At 39.8% G+C, this 21,566-nt stretch overlaps 1 protein-coding gene across 9 annotated transcripts in view; it reads right to left on the bottom strand.

Annotated features, from left to right (window-relative positions):
- LOC103552481 (zinc finger protein 573) overlaps positions 1 to 21,566 on the bottom strand; it is a 56,878-nt gene that overhangs the window by 20,349 nt on the left and 14,963 nt on the right. For 3 of the 9 annotated variants that reach the window (XM_070557645.1, XM_070557647.1, XM_070557648.1), the window contains 4 exons: positions 14,542 to 14,606; positions 11,050 to 11,138; positions 9,650 to 9,782; positions 8,431 to 8,526 (listed from right to left, as the gene is read on the bottom strand). In XM_070557645.1, the coding sequence (XP_070413746.1) occupies positions 8,431 to 8,526; positions 9,650 to 9,782; positions 11,050 to 11,058 (238 nt within the window). In that variant the 5' untranslated portion in view covers positions 11,059 to 11,138; positions 14,542 to 14,606. Of the gene's footprint in view, positions 1 to 8,430; positions 8,527 to 9,649; positions 9,783 to 11,049; positions 11,139 to 14,541; positions 14,607 to 21,566 lie in introns of those variants that run through there. The other 6 variants (XM_008522500.2, XM_070557646.1, XM_070557643.1 and 3 more) reach the window with 4 other exon arrangements.

The raw sequence follows: 21,566 nt of genomic DNA, 5'->3' as shown, positions 1-21,566 counted from the left end.
AGAAACTTAAGAAACCCCACCTCAACCAAGTGATCGGAGTTAGCGTCACCAGTACCGACAGCACAGAACCTGACACGATGCACTCAGAGGGCCCCCTCCATCTACAATAATCTTTCCCAAAATGCAGAACTCCAGTCTCATTATGTGAAAAAATCAGACAAAGTCCAATTTTGGGACACTTTACAAAATAATTGACCAGTCCTCTTCAAAGGTGGTGAGGTCATTAAAAATTAAAAGAAACAAAAAAGACTGAGGAACTGCCACATATTGGAAAGACAAATATGCAAGGTGAGATCCCAGACTGGACCTTTGACCAGGAAAAGGGCATTAGTGAGGAATACAGTGAAATTTCAATAAAGCCTGTAGATTAATGAACAGTACTGTTTCAATGTTAATAACTGATACTGAGATGCTAACATTAAAGAAAGCTAGATGTAGGGCATAGAGGAATTTTCTGTACAATCTTTGCAACTTTTCCATAAGTCTAAAATTATTTCATTTTTTTAAGTGAATTTCAAATGGAAAGAAGAGCTAAAGGAAAAAACCACTAATGCACCATGTGCCTGCCTATAAGATTAGCAAATCAGAAAGTCTGGCAAGTTGACACGGATGTGGAGTTATGAAAACTCTCAAACAGTGCTTTTGGGAGTGCAAATTGTTACAATTTCTCTGGAAAACAATTCAAAACCATCTATAGGAGTTGATGTAATCAGTAATTTCACCAGAGAAGAGAAAAACAGATATTTGCAACAGAATTTATTTACAAGAATGTTAATAATAGCATCGTTCATAATAACCAAAACTGCAATGAATGCACGTCGATAAATAATAGTAGAAAGTATACTGTTGCATAGTCATAAAAAAGTAATACTAAACATCAATGTCAAAAAAATGAATCATCTAGAACTATATACAAAAACATAGATGAATCTTTTTTTTTCTGGTGAAGAAAATTGTTGCTGAGCTAACATCTGTGCCAACCTTCCTCTATTTTGTATGTGGGATGCTGCAACAGCATAGCTTGATGAGCAGCGTGCAGGTCCCTGCCTGGGATCCGAACCTGTGAACCCTGGGCTGCCAAAGTGGAACGCATGAATTTAACCTCTATGCCACTGTGCCAGCCCCAACACAGGTGAATCTTAAAGCACAATGTTTAGGGAAAGAAGAAAGCATTATAGATAATGTAGAGAATGAGTCCAATAACAAACTTCCTAAATTAAAAACACCATGTAGTTTGAGACACATATGTAAATGCTAAAAACTATAAAGAAATGAAATGATTATCAAAAATATCAGAATATGGTAACCTTTCAGTAAAGAGACAGTTTGTGATCAGCAATGTACATATAAATCCTAGAGCAATGGCAGTATTCAATTTCTTGACCTGGGTGATACTTGCCTACTGGTGTACATTTGTACATGCGAAACTATTTGTTATATCTCACAGTAAATATTGAAAAAGAAAAATCAGCAGCTATGGAAGATATGCAAAAGAAATAAAGTATATGTAAAATTATGGTATCCAAAGTCAAAAGAAAAATAACTGGAGAGAATTAACATTTTAAGACATCACTCAAGAAAAACTTCCTGAGATTATCAACAGGTGAATCACATACCGAAAGGCCACAACGTGTCCCAAGGAAAACTAACTCAGAATGGTCAATTCAGAAACACATGCTATTAGAGTTATTATAACCCCAAAAAACCCAAAAAAAACCCACAAACTTTTGGTTGCCAGGCAAAACGATCAAGTCATTTCAAACGGAGGGAATATATAGTGGGCATTAGATGTACACTTAGTGCTGTTTAAACTCAGAAAATAATGCAGCACTAGGTATGAAGTTCTCAAGAAAAGTAAGATGAATTAAGAATTTTATATCCAGCCAAACTATCACTCGAGTACAAAAGCAAACAATTTGAACATACAAGAACTCTCCCTGTGTATTTACATGAGCACATCATGACAGCCCATCAAGTCAAAGTATCTCCCTCAAGATATACATCAATTATAAAGGGAAAAATACTCACTTTAAGTGCAGAAACCTGGCAGACAGTACGTTAACCAAATGGTCAAGGTTAACAGCGCCAGCAATAACACGCGTCTATGTCACGGACCCTCCGATATACAGCACTGAGAAGGGCATACCATCCCTTCTGTGGGACTGTTACCAAAATAAACAATCTCAGTTTACCTTTGAGGAAGCATCAGTCCAACCCAAACTAAGGAATAATCTACATAATAACTGTACTCTTAAAAAGTATCAAGGAGATGAAAGATGAGAAAGTCCATGAAACTGCCATAGATTAGAAAAGATGGGAGAAACATAATGACTAATACAAAATGGCCTTCTGGCTTTGGTCTGAGAACAGAAAAAAGGCATTTGTGGGAAATTGGTAAAATCTGAATAAAGTCTATCATTAAATAATATCAACAGATTGTACAAATGTTCATTTCTTAGTTGTGATATGTGCTACAGTTACAGAAGATATTAATAATTGGGGAAGCTGGATGAAGGGTATTCCCTTACTCTCTGTACTATCCTTGTAACTCTTCTGGAAATCTAAAATTATTTTGAAATTAAAAATATTACAGAAGATATTAATAATTGGGGAAGCTGGATGAAGGGTATTCCCTTACTCTCTGTACTATCCTTGTAACTCTTCTGGAAATCTAAAATTATTTTGAAATTAAAAATATTAAAAAACACATTGAATAAATTTGAGAGTCCATCATAATTTAAAAAGACAAGGGGGGTTCTTCATTAGAGAAGAATGTTAGTAAATGAATGTAGAAGGAATGATACAATCAGAAAAATCACCATCATTTTAACTGATTCAGCCACCACTAGGTGAAGGTTTGTTAGGGAACACAACGTTCACAGTCTCACACCACAGATGGCTTGTTAATAAAAGAGAAAGTGATCTATTCATGGAAAGCACCTAAAACAAGTTATATCATATTAGCATTACCCAGGGCACAAACTCCCATTCAACCAAGTTACTGTATGAGCACTGCCAGTGAAACTGCTACTATTTGTCTCCTAATGAGATACAATAGGAAGAATATAACATCTGCTAGTAGTAATTTTTCCATGTATATTTAGTTTGATTCTATTGATAAGGAAGAGATATATTGCAAACTATAATATATTCTGAAAAAATGGAGAGGTCTGGACTCTAAAAATGTCAATTTCATGAAAAACAAGGTGGGAGAAATATTTTGAATTAAAGGATGCTAAAGAGACATGACAATTAAATATGATAGATGTCCCTTGATTTTATCTGAGATTTAAAAATATCTAAAAAGACATTTTTAGGATAATTGGGATAAATTTGAAGGTGGACTATATATTGGATAATATATATTTTTTTGGTGAGGAAGAGTGGCCCTGAGTCAACATCTGTTGCCAATCTTCTTCTTTTTGCTTGAGGAAGACTGTCCCTGAGCTAACATCTGTGCCAATGTTTCTTTATTTTTTTTGTATGTGGGATGCCACCACAGCATGGCTTGGTGAGTGGTGCATAGGTCCACACCCGGGATCCAAACCCACAAACCCCAGGCTGCTAAAGTGGAGTGTGTGGACTTAACCAGCACACCACCAGGCCAGCCCCAGGAAAATATTCTTATAGCATTGCGAAATCTCTTGGGTGATTTGGGCAAAAGGTTAACAAAACACTTGTCCATTCTGCATGAGGATCTGGTCTTGGGTTAACTGTCTAATTCTGCTTCCCTAAAAACAGAGAAACCAGAATGTGTCAACTATGCTAGTAAATCTCATTATCGATGGCAAAATGGACCCAATTGCTGAATTGCTCCTGGCCAGACTGAGAGAACACCATATTTTGAGTTTCTCTGGAGACAGCATTTCTTTAAGGGGCATGTCCTTTGGAAGACTGTGGAGGCTCTGCCTGGAGAATCCTTACATCAGACATCTTAGCCATGTGTGGAGCAGCTAACTTCTTAAGACATGAGAGCTCCCACACTTGCCTGATGTGGGTCTCATCTAGCACTGAAGCTCTGGACCTGTGGAAAAGAGAGCTCCTGGAAGACCGTGTGAACTCTCATGGGCAGGAATCAGTGCAGCGAGGCCACGGGTGCTTGAGCATTAAATATAGTAACAATTATGGACTTAAAAATATACACAGTCCTGTGCCACTCAGCAACGGGAACACGTTCTGAGAAATGCATCGTTAGGTGATTCTGACGATGTGCAAACATCATAGGGTGCACTCACACAAACCTAGGGGGTACAGCCTACCACTCAGCTGGGCTCTACGGTGCTATATACATGGTACCGTCGTATATGTGGACAGTTGTTGAACGAAACGCCATTACGTGGCGCATGACTGCATTAGATTAAGAATAAGTAAGGGTTGTAAGGGAGAGAGCATACTATGCGTGGCTTTATATTTTAAAATATAATTACAGTAAAACTGTAAATTAGAGGAGTTTGGGCATATTAAAAAACAACTGTTTTCAGTAATCGTGTTGGTAGTAATGTAAGTAAAGTTATTAACATCCTGAGAATGTTTTGTGTGTCATAAAGGATAAAGGAAATTAAGGAGTGTGTGATATTTTAAGTTTATCACCAGCAGAGTCTTGGAGAATTGATGCTAAACAAAAGAGATACAGATCAAAGATAGAAAAGTTCAATTAAACACCATTTAGTCCTAAATTTGGCCAAGAAAAGTTCAATTAAACACTGTTTAGTTCTAAAACCAGCTAGGAAGTTGACAGGTGAACTCATCAGGTATTTTATTTTTATTTAAATATGAAAACACACACATATGTATCTGTTTTAAATCTATCTATCTATCTTTCCTATCTTTATCCAGTAAAAAGCCTAGAAATAATCTCCAAACCAGAAAACATAGGCACCTCTAATGTGCAGTTTATGGTCACAGAATACCATTTCCCGCTAAATGAAATCAAAAGTTCTCAGACATGGCTGATTAAAAGCTTGGGACAGGAAATGTACAAGACAACCCCAGAACATCTTGTCATAACAGACATAAACAAGTTACTCAAGACTAAGAGGGATCTGAAGGACTCGAGAGGCAACATTATGAGGCCCAGTGACCTGGGATGCAAAAATTTGAGGAATAAAAAGGCTAATAAGTGCAATGGGCTAAAATACAAATTAACATGCATAAACTCATAAATTTATAATGACAATAAAATAACTCTCTGGTCACCTGGGAAGGAATGCTAAGGTAACAACTGTTTAACTGTGGAAAAGACAAATAAAGGGAAAGAATCAAGCATTTATTTAACCTTTATTATACAAACTATATCAGTAGGTTACCAAGCAGTAGATGATGTAAAAATTGGTTATAGAAAATTTCTAACTAATAAGTGAAAATGAATGTTAGAATTAAAACATGATTATTTTGGAATGTCTTAACAAATTAACACATCTAGGCACTGAACATCAATGCTTGCTAAAATTACAAAAAGGGAGACAAGTAGACAGTATATGCTAAGAACCTAAACCATCGTCTTCCCCACTCAGCCTGGTCACAGAGAACCGGAACTACCAGTCCCCACATGGACCTTCCTGTCTCTACTGTCATGTAACTATCCACTGTCTTCATCACAGCAAGTTCCTGTAGGATCCAGCTCTTCGATAGAAAACATCAACAGTTTGTGCTCTAGGATTCTTTGAATCCCAAGCCTCAGGATTCTCATCTAGTGATTTCCACTAATTTTCCACTGTTCTATCTTGATCTTCACCCAACCCTAATCAAGTCTCCACACTGAAAGACTGGCCTTAAACTGAACTTGCAGCTGTCAATAGGATGCAGCCTTGCCTCTCCCGCTCTGAGACGCTACCAAAGTGCTTCAGAGGCGGTGTCCTCCTTTAACGTAGCAAGCAATGAGCTCAGTTCTCTGATATGTGGGGAGCACGCATTTGATAACGCCAACATATTATGGACACAACACCACCCGGGAAGCGGTATTGCCAAAAAATAAAAATCCATCTAAATCAATTAAGCTTCTTGATCCCATTACTTATTTAGAGGATACTGTAGGGGAGCAGAATGTGCCTCCTCAAGATGTGTCTCTGGCATGAGGATTATTTTGGGCTGGTTACTTTTAAGAAACTGCAGACAGGGGAGAAGCTCTGAAAACCAAGTAGAAATTACCCTTTGTAAGAGATATTTACATTTCTAAGAGAAATCTCCATCTGTAAAGGTGTCTCCCTCTCTGTATCAGGAAGAAGGGGGGGATGACCTTATTGCTACAAACTCATCAATGTGGCAGGCAAGGACTTAAATCTGCATAATCACTTTACTCTTGTTTACTGTGCTTTTTCTGGTAATCTCCTATAACTGACTCCCCCCACCCCCAACATCCTCCTTTGTCTTTAGCTGAAGATGGTATTTAGGGTGGCAACCCCGAGCTACTCAGCTTTCCTGGGTTTCTCCCATGTATACATGTTATAAAGCTTTATCTGATTTTTCTCCTGTTATTCTGTCTCATGTCAATTTAATTCATAGACCAGCCAGAAGGGCCTAGAGGGTAGAGGAATTGTCTTCCTCTCCTGCAACACAGAGAGGTCACAGAACAAGTTTAAGTAAATCCCAGGATGGCATCAGCAAAATACACATCGGAAGATATTTTCTTCAGCAAGTACATGGTTAGGAACAAAAAAAAGGAGATGAAGGAAAACTTAGAGATTAAAGAAGACTTAAAAGAATATAAAGAAATTGGAGGGAGGAAGAAAAGGAAGGAACTTATTCCCATTAACATCAGAACAGTGAGGGGCTGGCCCCATGGCCGAGTGGTTAAGTTCGTGCGCTCTGCTGCAGGCGGCCCAGTGTTTTGTTGGTTCAAATCCTGGGCGCGGACATGGCACTGCTCATCAAACCACGCTGAGGCGGCATCCCACATGCTACAACTAGAAGGACCCACAACGAAGAATATATAACTATGTACCGGGGGGCTTTGGGGAGAAAAAGGAAAAAAAAAATCTAAAAAAAAAAAAAATCAGAACAGTGAGGGGCCAGCCCAGTGGCGCAGTGGTTAAGTGCACATGTTCTGCTTCAGTGGCCTGGCATTCGCCAGTTTGGATCCCGGGTGCAGACCTGGCACCGCTTGGCAAGCCAGGCTGTGGTAGGCATCCCACATGTAAAGTGGGGGAAGATGGGCACGGATGTTAGCTCAGGGCCAGTCTTCCTCAGCAAAAAAAAAAGAGGAGGACTGGCAGCAGATGTTAGCTCAAGGCTAATCTTCAGCTCAGGGCTAATCTTCCTCAAAAAAAAAAAAAAACCAGAACAGTGGTTAGACTTGGCAGGAGGGGGAAGATTGTGACTGAGTGGAGATATGTGGAGGACTTCAGGGTTGACTAGAAAAGCTTGTCTCCTCATTTGGAAAGATTGGCTGAAAGGCATACAAGAATCTTTTGTATTATTATTACAACCTTTCTGTGACTCTGAAGATATTTCTAAAAAAAGTTTTATCTCCTGACCTGGGTGTAGTAACATGGGTGTTTTCTCTATATAACTCATTAAGCTCAGACATTTGTTGTTCTCTGTGTTTTTCTAGTATTTTAAAAAATGGTTTAAAAGTTAAAAATTAAAAAAACAGTTTACATAATTGATTCTAATATTTACTATTCCTAACAATTCAAATCCAACAAAATCTCGTATGATCTGACTCCTCCTAACAGTGTGACCTCACTTCTTGATACTCTGTCCTGAGGACCTCTAGTCGGGTCTACAAAGATGCTCCTCAAACTCACAAAGCTCTCTCCAGCCCCCTCCATCCAGTCTCCCCTCCCTTTCCCGCTTCACCCCCATTATCTAGAGCCTTCCAAGCTGTTCATTCCTCTTGGGATATTATTCCCAGACAGATGGCCTGGGCCCTTATATCATGTCTCTTCTCAAGTATTACCACCTTAGAAAAGTCATCCCCAACCACCTTATCTAAAATGGCCCAATCTCTGCTTACTTTCTAGTACAGCTCATTCCACTGCATAATGTTATTTATCCATTTTTATCTGTTTATTGTTATATCTCCTCACTCTAGTACAATGTAAATTCCATGACAGCAGGAACCTTGTACGTCTTGTTCAATGTCATTGCATAATGTCTCTGTGTGTGTACGCAAAAGAGGAGCTGGACAGCAGTTGAGTCCAAAATATAGGTAAAATACTGCACCAATGAAAAATGAGATTCCTCATCAATGAAAACGGGTTTGAAATATAACAGAAATAAGGTGACTGGTAAATGGAATAAAGTTGAAGTTTCCTTTCCAGCTCATGTTGAGATTTTTATTTCCTCCCCAGGTCACAAGGTCATGTGCCACAAGTCTTGGTGCCTTGGGGGAGGGCTTTACAAACAACACAGGAATGTAGCTCCGCTGCCTTACCACACAGGCTGCTACCCGCCCCCACGGCTCCCCTCCGCCTTCCTGGCCGTCCTCACCTGTGTGCTGTCTTCGTGTTTCTTCCCTCAAAATCATCCAGGGCTCTTTTCCTTGCTCCAATAAGTCAACCACATCTGGCTTCAAAATGGAATGTCCTGCTTACAAGAAAAAAATGTCACATGGTCTAGAAATAAAAACAAAATTCACAAAATCTTTAACTTTGGTTAAATTTGGAACAAAATAAAGGTTAAGCGTTACTGAAAAAGACTTCAAATAGAAGGATGAGATGACTTAAGAAACCAGGCAGGTATGGTGAAACTTTATTTTAAATTAAACTTATATAGCTCTGCCTCTTAAGAGAATGTTTAACAAAGTGATGGAAAAGGGAAACAGCATTTGAGAGCACTTTCTGGAGCCAGAGGGCCTGGGCACAAATTTTTCTAAGACCTACCAACCTTGTGACGTTAAACAAGTCATTTCAAGTCACTGTTCCACAATGTTGATGAGTAAAATGGGTATGATAATCCTATTAGCATATGGCTGTTTGATGATTAAATGTATGTATGTATATGTGTGTGTGTGTGTGTGTGTGTGTGTGTGTGTGTATTCCCCTCCCCACAGGGAAGAGTGTCTGGAACACGGTACCAATTATAATGATTTTATTTCCCTAAGAGGAAAACAAGAAGTATCCCGATTCATTTACAAAATATTCATTCAATTATAAATGCAATGTTCATGAATTATAACTTTCAACCATAAATCATATAAAATTGGTTGCAGGAAATGAAGTGTGGGTTCTTCAGTTTTAAATGAATACTGTTCATCCAATCCACCGCTATATAAATCATAGAGAGAGGCTCTTCTGAGAGTCAGATGCTATCAGACTCTACATCTAGTTGTTGTCGCTGCAGGTGGATCAGAGGATGGCACAGCACATCTACAGCAATTTCCAGCATGAACACAATGGGAAACCAGGCTTCTTAGACAACAGCTGTACACTGAATAAATATAAAGAATTTTTGTTCAGCCCCTTGGCCATTAAGGAAAGGAGGCAATTATAAGAAGGGCCAGAGGAAAATTTGCATGTCACTAAAAGACAGAGAAAAGGATGATGGTTAGTGGCAGAGTCATTGCCAAACTAACAGACCTCAAACCTTCCTCTGGGAACAAGAAAAAGAAATTCAACTTCCATCTTGAAAGACAGCTTTGAAATTCACTGTGTTGCAAGTTAACATAGCACAGAGCGCATTCTAAATGTCTTGTGACAAACAAACTTACCCAGTGAGACCAAATTCCTATAGTTCTCCAGCATGACATCCCTGTACAAGTCCCTCTGAACAGGGTCCAGGTATTCCCACTCCTGCCGAGAGAGGTCTATGGCCACGTCCCTGAAGGTCACTAATTCCTGAAACTGCAAACCCACGTAGTATGAAATTTAAAAAATGTTTTCAAGGTGGAAAGACAGGAGGTTACAGGAGTGCATTAGAGAAGGGAGTGATACAGTATAAGAGAGCTAGAAAATTAAAGCAGAGTGTCTCCATATTCCTGAAGAATCCTCTTGCTACAGACAAGTCTTTGTGTAGGTTGCAGGCTACCGTAATCACTCAGAACTGCTTGGGAATGGATAAAATTAAAGTTTCCCTACTCAGTAAAGTAAAGACGCAATCACATAGTCAGCTAGTTGCATGATGCATAAATTCTCAATAAATGCAAGACTCTCAATTATTTTCCCTTTAAAGTAAAAAAGAAGACGGGATTTCCCTCCCAAATGGTATATAAAAATTTCTGTATTAAAAAAAGCTTATGAAAAAAATTTTGTATTTCCACAAGCCTCCAGTTCATCTTTGTCAGAGCACATCATAACCGTTCTTTGATTGACAAATTTTGGCTGTGTAACAATCCACTTTGTTATGGATATCTCAGACTTAATCCATCCTTGACATTTAGATACTTGGTTGGATGAAATTTCAAAGGTCTTCATCAATTCTAGAAATCAACACATATACTCCTTAGGATAATGTTCTCATTCATTGCCATCTTCCATCACTCACTCAACGTTTTTCTTGTTCCTAGGTGTGTACTGATGTAGGATGAGCCAAAATCAAATAGATGTCACCCAAAATCAACAGATCACATTCAACCACAAAATATATTTGTCTCTCAATAATTCCTTGGTAACAGGCATGACATAAATGATTCCAATCATTCTAAAATTCTCAAAGAACATGAGATTTCATCACATACTAAGATTGAGACCAACTGATAGCAATTTCCATCTTATCTGCCTAACAACTGAGGTCTGTGGAGAATTTCAAAGTCTACTTATGGTAATTAAATGGGACCAACATCTCTAATTCATCAAACCAGAGAACCTGTAAAGGAAACGCAAATATTTTCCTCGTGGGACTTCACTCCTTTACTGCTCCATCACAGCCTTTGATTGCAGAATAAGCACGTAAGTGGATTGAGTAAATTAGATGATAAACGCAAACACTGGATAGCAAACACTCATAAGGAGGAAACTGAGCTATCTGCTATCACTTCTTCTGATTTTAGGACAAACTGGGGAGCAGATAATTGAATGAGGCCCTCTTAAGTAGGATTTTTAGGTTAATTAATGAAAAATCCACATAACCTAAAATCGTAATATTGCAAGGAGATAGGAATAAGCAACTTACACAGGTCATGGTTTTAGAAACGTAAGACCTGATCAGTCCTCTTCAGTGCTCCCCCATCGAAAAAAGTTCAAACTCCAGAGAAGCCAGAGCTGAAAGAAAAAAGGTTTTAGTGCTCTCGACATGACTTAATTTAATAAAATCTTTTCGTTCCTCCATTTTGGCTTCCAAAATTAGTCTCCTACAACGGAACACACAATTTCGGGAAAAACAGAAGATGGATATAAGCTCTCCCCCGAGTCCCAGGACACCTGGCTTCACAAAAGTAGTTGTAAAATGCGTCACTTCTGCATCGAAGCCAGATCCAAAGAGAGGAGTCAATTTCCCAGACGAGCTCCCATGCTGGGGAGGCTCATCCAGACCTGAGGTCGGGCTGCTCAGTCCTGCCAGGAACAGATCCACCTGCCTTCACTCCCACCGGCCAAGGCTGAAAGAGGCCTCATCATCCAAACTAGAGGCTTTTTCACAGCCTCAGGGTCAGCTAAGTTGGTCAATATACGGGAAAGGAACACAACAGGGAAGGAATTCATTAGGCCTGGTTCTGTGTTTTGAGTCTAGCCAAGCTGACAAGTTAAATGCCAAATACACATGTGACGGAACACGGAGCAGCCATTACACGCTAAGTGGGAAAACTTTTAAGGACGTGGAAAATATTCCAGACGCACTGTCAATTGAAAAATAAAATTTTAAAAATAGGATGTACAATATGATTATCATTAAAAAAGAGACAGCTAGACTTAGGACAGGGCATAGGACATTAACAGATTGAAAAATCTAGTGATTTATTCATGCGGTTTTTATACAATCCCATATTACCATGACTTTTCTTCTGGTTGTGATTTTGATATTTTTTGGTCTTAAATATACTTCATAATTATTTTAACATTGGCCATATATTAACTGAAAAATATACATGCGTACACACACACACAAATGTATGCGTTAGACGAAGCTATTCTCCAAAAAGCAGAGATTTCATTTAATTTTAAAACACTCTTCTCGGGAGAAAGCTCAGAATACTGTAAAGTCTTCTTGAAGGTTTATCTTGCCACAACATCTTCCAGACAGATGCCAAACTAACTTATCCTATTAGTCTCATTTTGCATCTAACATCATTTGAAGAAAAAAATTAGAAATGAAAAGTTTACAGAATAAAATCCACTTAGCTCCAGAGATCCCATGGGCTCAGTAAAACTTGTTCATACCTTACAGTAACGGCCAGAAACCAACCAATGCCACAATCCTATGAATTCCCAAGTTATGTCACCTGAATCTCTCTAGCAGCCTTTACTGTATACTGACTTACACTTATTCCTATTTATTGTTTATGCTGCTTGACGAATTGTTAGCATTTAAAAGTAACAGCTAAGAATTTTTAGTCAATGAATCACTCCAAACGCTAACATCACAGGGTCAGACATATTGCAAGCCCTTAAAATGTCTGATTTTTTATGTGAAGCTCAACTATTAGAAATTTATCCTAGGGTCCAGCCCTGTGGCCAAGTGGTCAAGTTCGCGCGCTCCACTTTGGCAGCCCGGGGTTCACGGTTTGGATCCTGGGCACGGACCTACACAACGCTCTTCAAGTCATGCTCTGGCAGCATCCCACATAGCAGAACTAGAAGGACTTACAACTAGGATAAACAACTATGTACTGGGGCTTTGGGGAGGGGAAAAAAAAGAGAGAGGAAGATTGGCAACGGATGTTAGTTCAAGGCCAATCTTCCTCACCAAAAAAAGAGAAATTTATCCTAAAGAACAAAAACAGAGGTACACAAGTTATATGCAGAAGAATACTTTTCAGTGAATTTTTGATAAAAAGCTGGAAACATGTCTAACAGTAGACATGTTAAAAGAATTATGGTGTAACATATACTGGCATATTACGCTATTATCAATAATTATGATATTGATCCACACAAACAATGAAGAAAAAGCATTTGTGATGAATTATTGAGTGAGCCAGGTAGGTTTTAAAAATAACCAATATTTGGGAGGTGTAATGAATACAGACTCTGTGGTCACACTTTTAGGACATGACTTTCAGATTTAAGCTCTAGTGGTTAATAACGTCAGTGCCTTGAAGTCTCACTGGCAAACTGGGAAAGACTACAGCTTAGCATATAAGATGGTCGGAAGATTAAGCAAAATAATCCATATAAAATACCTAATAAAATAACTGCTATATGTAAGTTAGCGGTTACTATTTGAAGTGAAGAAGCTTACATGTTCCTTAATTTACTATTTTAAAAGAAACACAATTCTGCTAATTCCATTTATTCTTACAATAAAATTTGAGTTTCTCTGGCCTGCATTCTTATAATGCTAACTAAAAAATGTCAAAGCTGGGCTTTAAGCATGTAATTCTCCTCAACCAACAATATTAGCAAAAAAGATTCTCAAACACTTAAGGAGAAAACGTGCCCTTCCCCTGCCCCAAGCAGGTAGAGAAACCACCTCATCACCCTACAGGAGCTCAGAGAATCTCATCTGATCAGGTGCCAAATTAAGAAATGTAATAAGAGTCTAAATACTGTTTTTTGGTACAACATGGAGACATACGACCATCTGTAACTTCTACTATCTGTTCCACGTTTCTGTTAACATAAATCTATCATTGGAATTGTTGTTCATACAACAGATACTTGGAATCACTCAGACATCAGAGATCATTTCTATATTCTGTGAAATGACGTTAAATCTCTTTTTAAAAAATCAAATTCTAAAATGCTATCTGAGTTGATAATCTCGTTTCCTGGTAATTAATTTTAAAAGCCAAATCTATGCTCCTAAAAGGTGAAAATACTCAGAAGGCTTTTCAAGTCAGAAGGGGATCATGGGCCTTCTTTCTTCTCTTTACATGTACAGAGGTATAACGAAACCTATGGATTCCTTTTTAAATTAAGAATTGGAGGGCCAGCCCTGTGGCCGAGTGGTTAAGTTCATGCGCTCCGCTTCGGCAGCCCAGGATTCGCCCGTTCAAATCCGGAGTGCGAACATGGCACCACTCATCAAGCCATGCTGAGGCGGCGTCCCACATGCCACAACTGGAAGGACCCACAACTAAAAATACACAACTATGTACCGGGGGGCTTTGGGAGAAAAAGGAAAAATAAAATCTTAAAAAAAAAGAAAAGAATTGGAAATTCTCTGTCACCTTGTATAATCAAATATGGTGATTTTATATTGCAGAATCAAGATCAAAAACATATGCTCACAGATAACTGGAAAAATCTCCACCAAAACATAATTAGTGATTAATGGTGTGTGTGTGGGGGGGGGAGTAATATTATTTTTCTTGTTCAATTAGTTCTTTAGGTTACTGGATTCTCCAGCAACAGCCAGATATAATTCCTACCTGGAAATATAGCATTGATATTATCCAAAATACTTTTTAAAATAAAAATATGAGGAGACTCTTTCTACTCGTTAAGTAAACTATGAACTCTAGCTCAGAATTGGAAAAACAACGTCATTGAAATAAATTTCACCTACCATTTCTTGGACATCCTTGAGTAATATCATCAGTAGAATTCAAAAGTTTCACTATCAAGATTTTTCTGTGAATGAACATAATCCGGGTAATGTGAAATGAGCAGATTGAAAGAATGTGTAAAAAGCAGACAGAAAAGAGTTTCGTACATAGTAGATTCTCCATAAAAGTAGATACAGACGTCTCTTTCACAAAAGTATAATTAAAATATCGTTTTCGACACAAACCTTGCAAAATGTCTTACACAACCCTACATTGTTAAATGAGATTCATATATAGTTTTAAAAATGCTTTTGAGTAGTACTTTTCATAGCTACAAATATTACTTCACATTACATTAAGTATTTTTCCTTCTTATGGAGAATCTTTATAAGCATGTTATTTTTTCCATGTGTGTACGTATGTAGTATGTAATGGGATTTACTTAGCCTTCTGTAATCTTGAACACTCACTTTATACGGATTGTCTCCAATATTACCACTTTGTTTCCAAACTAATGGTTCTGAATCTGTTTGCTTATATTCACCTTTGATAACTAGGAAATACACAACACTTCTGAATATGATTTCAAATGATTTGTGGGTCCCTGGAAGTTCCTAAGAGCATCAAAGGACTGAAGATTAAGAACCATTGTTCTTGGGGTTGGCCCCGTGGCCGAGTGGTTAAGTTTGCACGCTCCGCTGCAGGCGGCTCAGTATTTCGTTCGTTCGAATCCTGGGCATGGACATAGCACTGCTCATCAAACCACGCTGAGGCAGCATCCCACATGCCACAACTAGAAGGACCCACAACAAAGAATATACAACTATGTACCAGGGGGCTTTGGGGAGAAAAAATAAAATCTTAAAAAAAAAGAACCATTGTTCTTAACCTGTTGAGCCTGTGGATAATTTTCTCACCTTGCAAATAATCATCAATCAGATTCATATTTCTGTTACTACTGAACCTTGAAGGAGAATTGCCCAGAATCATGACATAACAACAGTGAATATTTATTGAGCCTCCTATGTTCCAGGCTGTGTTGTCACGAGCCTTACATTTTCCTCCTTGTTATTTCCTATGAAGTAGGTACCATTATAAAGAACATCGGAGAGCTGTGGAACACCGAAGCTGCATAAATAAACACACTGCCTAAGGTCATGTAGCTAGGAAGTGGCAGAGCCAAGATTCAAACCAAACATGGGATATCCAGGGCCCCTTCTCTTCATTATCACACCACACTGCCTCTCACAATCCACACAGTGACGTGCCTGAAAAAACCCAGGCTGCCAGACCACAAACAACACCTGACCTTTACTACTAGTTCTAACTTAGAGTTCACCTGAACATACTCCACCCCTTGTTGACACGGACCTCTACCCTAAAATACCCAATTACAGTCCCACTTCCAGAAGCCTCATAAAGAAGATGCCTTTGTCATTTGTTGACAGTCAGGCCTCTGGAGAATACCAAAGACACCTGGTGTGTGATTCCACATAAACCCAAGCTGCCTTGCCCAATCACCGCCTAACATAAAGACTAACTGCACGATTCGAATGAACTGCCAGTCAAGTATGTGACTATTACTTGGAGAGGAGAGAGAAAATAAGAGCCATTGTAAAGGATTTATCTCAATGACTTTTGTCATGAACTGACAGAAGGCCTAAGATAAGTGTCTACCTAGGACACTCCAGGCAAAGAAAATCAAATAAAAATTTTGTGAACAAGGAAACCTACCTGAAGCTTGATTTTTCGACATCGACCATATTTCTTAACCTTCACTGTTTTTGTAATGCAATGATCCTTTCCTCCTTCTTGGGTTCCTTCTTTGAGAGAATGGCAGGAACGCAGGAGTGAGTCATGATCTCACATACAAAACCAGGAAATCGGAGGAGGGGCTGAAATCCGTGTTTGAGTTCACGTCTGGTGCCTGGGGTCAGAGCTGCGGGAATGTTGTGGTTCTGAGCCCAGTGGCTGCCCCCACAGCGCTCCAAGGAAAGGCCTTCCATCACGGTAACTCGGGTGGCCTCCCCATGTCTTTCCAGGAGCCTGGCTTAAGAGGCACCTTGGGGCTCTAAAACTTCCTACCGCAAGCTGAGGTGTGCGCTTTCTTGCTGGAAACCTCCATGCTAGTGCTCAAAATGTGACCTCTCTTGGGGCCATGTCTTTGTTGCAGCCTCACATGGTTGTGAGGTGACAGGATAGAGGAACTAGCACATGGACCAAGAGCCACTGGTCACAGTGACACGCACGGAGCCCAGCCATCCACGCTCACACAAAGGCGCCTGGAACAGGCTCCCTACAGACACGGATTTTTCCCAGACAGACGGCCATAGATGTATCTATTGATTCGAAAAACTCATTATTTAATATACCAAAAACTGGAATTTCCCTGTGCCTCTGGGGGACAGGTCTTTGGCAGATTCTGAAACTTCAAGCCCAGGAGGTTCTTTCATGGTTCACCAAGGACGATATTGTGCAATACGAAGACAGACTTTTCAAAGATGTTGTCAGGGCTTAACTGCATGCAGTTTAAAATGTGCGAGGCAATGATCTTAAACTTTCTCTTTCTGAAACATACTTAAGCCTTCCATCAACACAATGACCTGCATTCTATTATTATTTCTATTTTTCAGAGGTTAAATAACCTGCCCCATATCATACATCTCTGCTAAGCTATGAATCCGTTTTTCCAACTAAGAAAGGAGACCACAGCCTGACTCTTAATTCTCACTATGCATCTCGAGCTGCTCAAACGTCCCTGGGCAAATAGCAATAACACTAGGAGGTAGGTGCTGTTTCTATGTCATTTCAAAGATAAGAAAACTGAAGCTCAGGAGTGTTAATTGAAGTATCTAAAGTCCCTCAAATACTAAGTGAGCACAGCTGGGAATAAAATACTATCTTCCTAACTGCGGATACGTGGTGAGGGTGGTCGATACAAGGATCCAATAACAACCACATGTCAGGTGTTTCACAGATATCCTCTTCTTAAATTTTCAAGAGGCCCTTAGAACATGGGTATCCTTTTCTCAAATTTGGAGATGAAAATTGAAATGAAAGGGCTTCAATAAATTCATCAAGATCTAACCAATATTTAAGGACAGATAGAGATTGGAACCTAGGGGTCGGTAAATTCAAGGCACGGTATCACAGCCAGTTCTCACTCTACCTCCTCATTCAAGAGAACTCAAATATCTGCCATTATCAACGCAAACTTTTCTTTTGAGGCAGACTAGCCCTGAGCTAACGTCTCCTGCCAATCCTCCTCTTTTTGCTGAGGAAGACTGGCCCTGAGCTAACATCCGTGCCCATCTTCCTCTACTTTATATGTGGGCTGCCTACCACAGCATGGCTTGCCAAGCGGTGCCATGTCCACACCCAGGATTCGAACCGATGAACCCCAGGCCGCTAAAGCGGATGTGCGCACTTAACCGCTGCGCCACAGGCTGGCCCTAGGCAAACTTTTAATTTATCCTTTGTTTATAAAAATGCTTCTCTTGGGCCAGCCCCGTGGCTGAGTGGTTAAGTTTGCGCGCTTCTCTTCGGCAGCCCAGGGTTTCGCCGGTTCGGATCCTGGGCGCGGACATGGCACCACTCATCAAGCCATGCTGAGGTGACGTCCCACATGCCACAACTAGAAGGACCCACAACTAAAAATATACAACTATGTCCCAGGGGTGTTTGGGGAGAAAAAGGAAAAATAAAATCTTTAAAAAAAAAATGCCTTCGAAGAATAAGGCTTCTCCCCCAACCTTAAACACTGTCTCCACAACCCTCTTCCACTGAACAGAGCCCCGTGAAGGCAGGAATTTAGTCTCTTCCACAACCATGTTCCCATCACCTAGAATAGTGCCTGTCGTGTATTAGGTTCTCATTAATTAATTAGAGCTGAAGGAATTAGTCCTGTGATTTCCCCTTCACTTGTTAACTATCCTTCTTGCCTCCTGGCCTTCCAAGTCTTTGCATCTGGAATCTGCTCTGAGTCCTCTCTCTCTTATACTCAGAGCCTGAGCAGCTCAGGTCACAAAGTCTTTGTTACTGCACAAGAATTCCTACTCCTTGGTTTAATGATTCAGATAGATAACAGCTATTATCTGATGATAAGTGTGATGGAATTTCTGGCTGAATCTTCACTCAAGGAGAAGCTGATTAAATTATTGCATTTATAAAAAATGCAGTCATTCCTCTGTCATTGGTAGGTATTGACTACCTAGCACCTCCCCATCCATCAAATCCCATTCTGCCCTCCCTTCTTACACAGCACAGTCCCTCATTATAACCACTCTTTTGCTTACACCCTCATCTCCACGCTCCTCTCTGCTCCACATTTGCTTAAAGATCACCACCTTGGTTAATTCCAACTCTTTTTCACTCTATACTTGCGCTTACACAACTGACATTCAAGAAAAACATATGCTCACATTAAAATCATGGCCATAAAGCAGAAGCGGAACATTAACACTGCTCAGCATTCCTATTTTCTATTTTCCTAATCATTTCCTTTTCTCACTCAGACTACCAATGTAGGAGAATGTCCTGGCTGACAGTGAAACCACATGATGTTAGAAATGTAGGTCTCAACAGGATAAAGATGCTAAAGTAAAAGCATTGTGACCTCACAACCTTAAAAGAGTAGTTACATCAGCTGCAAAAGAGAACAAAATCATTCCATTTGCAATAACATGGATGGACCTTGAGGGAATTATGTTAAGTGAAATAAGCCAGCTAGAGAAGGATAATCTGTGTATGACTCCACTCATATGAGGAATTTAAAAATGTGGACTAAGAGAATAGTTTAGTGGATACCAGGGGAAAGGTGGGGTGGGGGGTGGGCACAAAGGGTGAAGTGGTGCACCTACAACATGAATGACAAACATTAATGTACAACTGAAATTTCACAAGATTGTAACCTATCATTAACTCAATAAAAAAAAAAGAGTAAGTTACAGCATTGTCTCAAAAATCTCTCAACAACAGCAACGAAATAGATTTTTTTTGCCCATCAGTGACTTTCAACTGTAACCCCTACACCCATGTTTTGATCCATAAGACCTGCAAGTCTCGGAGAGTATTTGATTCAATGACTTAAGAAAGGAAAAAAATACATGTCAAGAACAAGGGTTGTCCACTCTGGCCTGTGGGTCAAATCCTGCAGACACTCAGTTTTTGTCAGTAAAGTTTCAGTGCAGCACAGCCAGGTGGTAATCCGTTCCTGTCTGTGTCCTCTGGCTGCTTTCATGCTCCCAGAGCAGAGCCGAATAGTTGTAATAGGTCATACGACCCACAGGCTGAAAGTATTTACTGTCTAGCCCTTTACAGTACAAGTCTGCCAATCAACATGACCTATCTCTGGTGATACTGACTTGGACCACACAGTTAAGGTGGTGTCTACAGATTTCCTCAATGTCAAGCACTACTTTTCATTTTCTATACTCTATTCTTTGGTGTCAAGTCGCTAATTCCAGTCTATACTCATGGGGAGGGGAATTAAACTCCACACATAAATTATGTGGAATTGTTCTCTACGGAAATTTGTTCTGCCTCTGTTAGTTTTATTCAGTCATGCGTTTGTACATAGGTATGGATTCATGGGGATGCATTTATCTGAGGGTTACAAGCCAGTAGCGGCATTATTTTGTTGCTCAAGTTGCTCCAGCTCTGGCCCTTGGGCACTGTTTCAGATCGGCCTCCGTATCCTCAGTATCCTGCTGTTCTTCGGAGAGCACTTCCTGTCTGACACTATGAGGTGTGCCAGGCTCATCTTATATGTACTCTGCCTCAGTCCTAGAGTCAGCCATTTCTCCAAGGAGCCTTGGTTCCTTTTATTGGAGAACGGTATTTAGAAAACAAAATCTGGGTGCTGGATGTGCCCATTGATGCTGAGGTCACTGTTTCTAGTCCCTCTCAACAGACAAAGCTGGGAAATCTATGTATGGATTTGAGTCCATATACACACCTATCTATATTTCTATTTGTCTATAACATGAGTTCATACTGATAACTCCAGTCCAGCACCCGAAGTTGCATTCTAGCCATCCCCATGGACAGTGAGAATCAAAGTTCCCTTATGCTTTATTTGTTCAACACACAGAAAGTAGTTTCAGAATTGCAAACCCATATCCTGTAAGAGCCAAAGTTACCAAGTAGAGTTCTGTGTTTAATTACAGTTGTTTTTTTTTTTCTGATGATTAGCCCTGAGCTAACATCTTTGCCAGTCTTCCTCCACTTTATTTATTTATTTTTTTTTATTTATTTTGAGGAAGATTAGCCCTGAGCTAACATCTGTGGCCAATCCTCCTCTTTTTGCTGAGGAAGACTGGCCCTGAGCTAACATCCATGCCCATCTTCCTCTACTTTATATGTGGAACGCCTACCACAGCATGGCTTGCCAAGCGGTGCCATGTCTACACCCGGGATCCAAACCGGTGAACCCCAGGCCACCAAAGGGAACATGCGCACTTAACCGCTGCACCACCGGGCCGTCCCCCTTCCTCCACTTTATATGTGGGTTACTGTCATAGCATGGCTGACAAGTGGTGTAGGTCCACACCTGGGATCTGAACCCATGAACCTGGGCCGCTGAAGTGGAGTATACCAAACTTAACCATTATGCCACAGGTCTGGCCCCTATTTATAGTACTTTTAGATTTACAGTATCCACTCGAAACACTATTTTCCACAGTGACTTAGGTCAACTCCTTTTCCCCACCCACTGTAGGGAGGAATATGTCATACATTGGTAATGCTGGTAGATACTTATGTTCAAGTCTGTATTCCATCCTGGGATCCCTGACATGCAGGTTAGTTTTTCGTTTGTTTGTTTTTTAATTTACAAACAGTAAAGTTCATTGCATGTGATATATAGTTCTGTGGGTTTTGAAAAGTCCATAGAATCATGAATCTACTACTTGAGTACCATTCAGAACAGTACAATAAAAATTCTCTTGTGCATCCCCTTTGTAGTCAACCATTCCTCCCCTCTCAACAGTAGGAATTAATGAGTCAAAAAGGAAGGTAGCCCGAACGACAGAAAACAGAATTCTGG

Source organism: Equus przewalskii, chromosome 9, assembly GCF_037783145.1.
Source record: "Equus przewalskii isolate Varuska chromosome 9, EquPr2, whole genome shotgun sequence".
NCBI lineage: Eukaryota > Metazoa > Chordata > Mammalia > Perissodactyla > Equidae > Equus > Equus przewalskii.
Note: the sequence above shows the minus strand (reverse complement) of the source record. Positions and strands in the feature narration are given on the sequence as shown.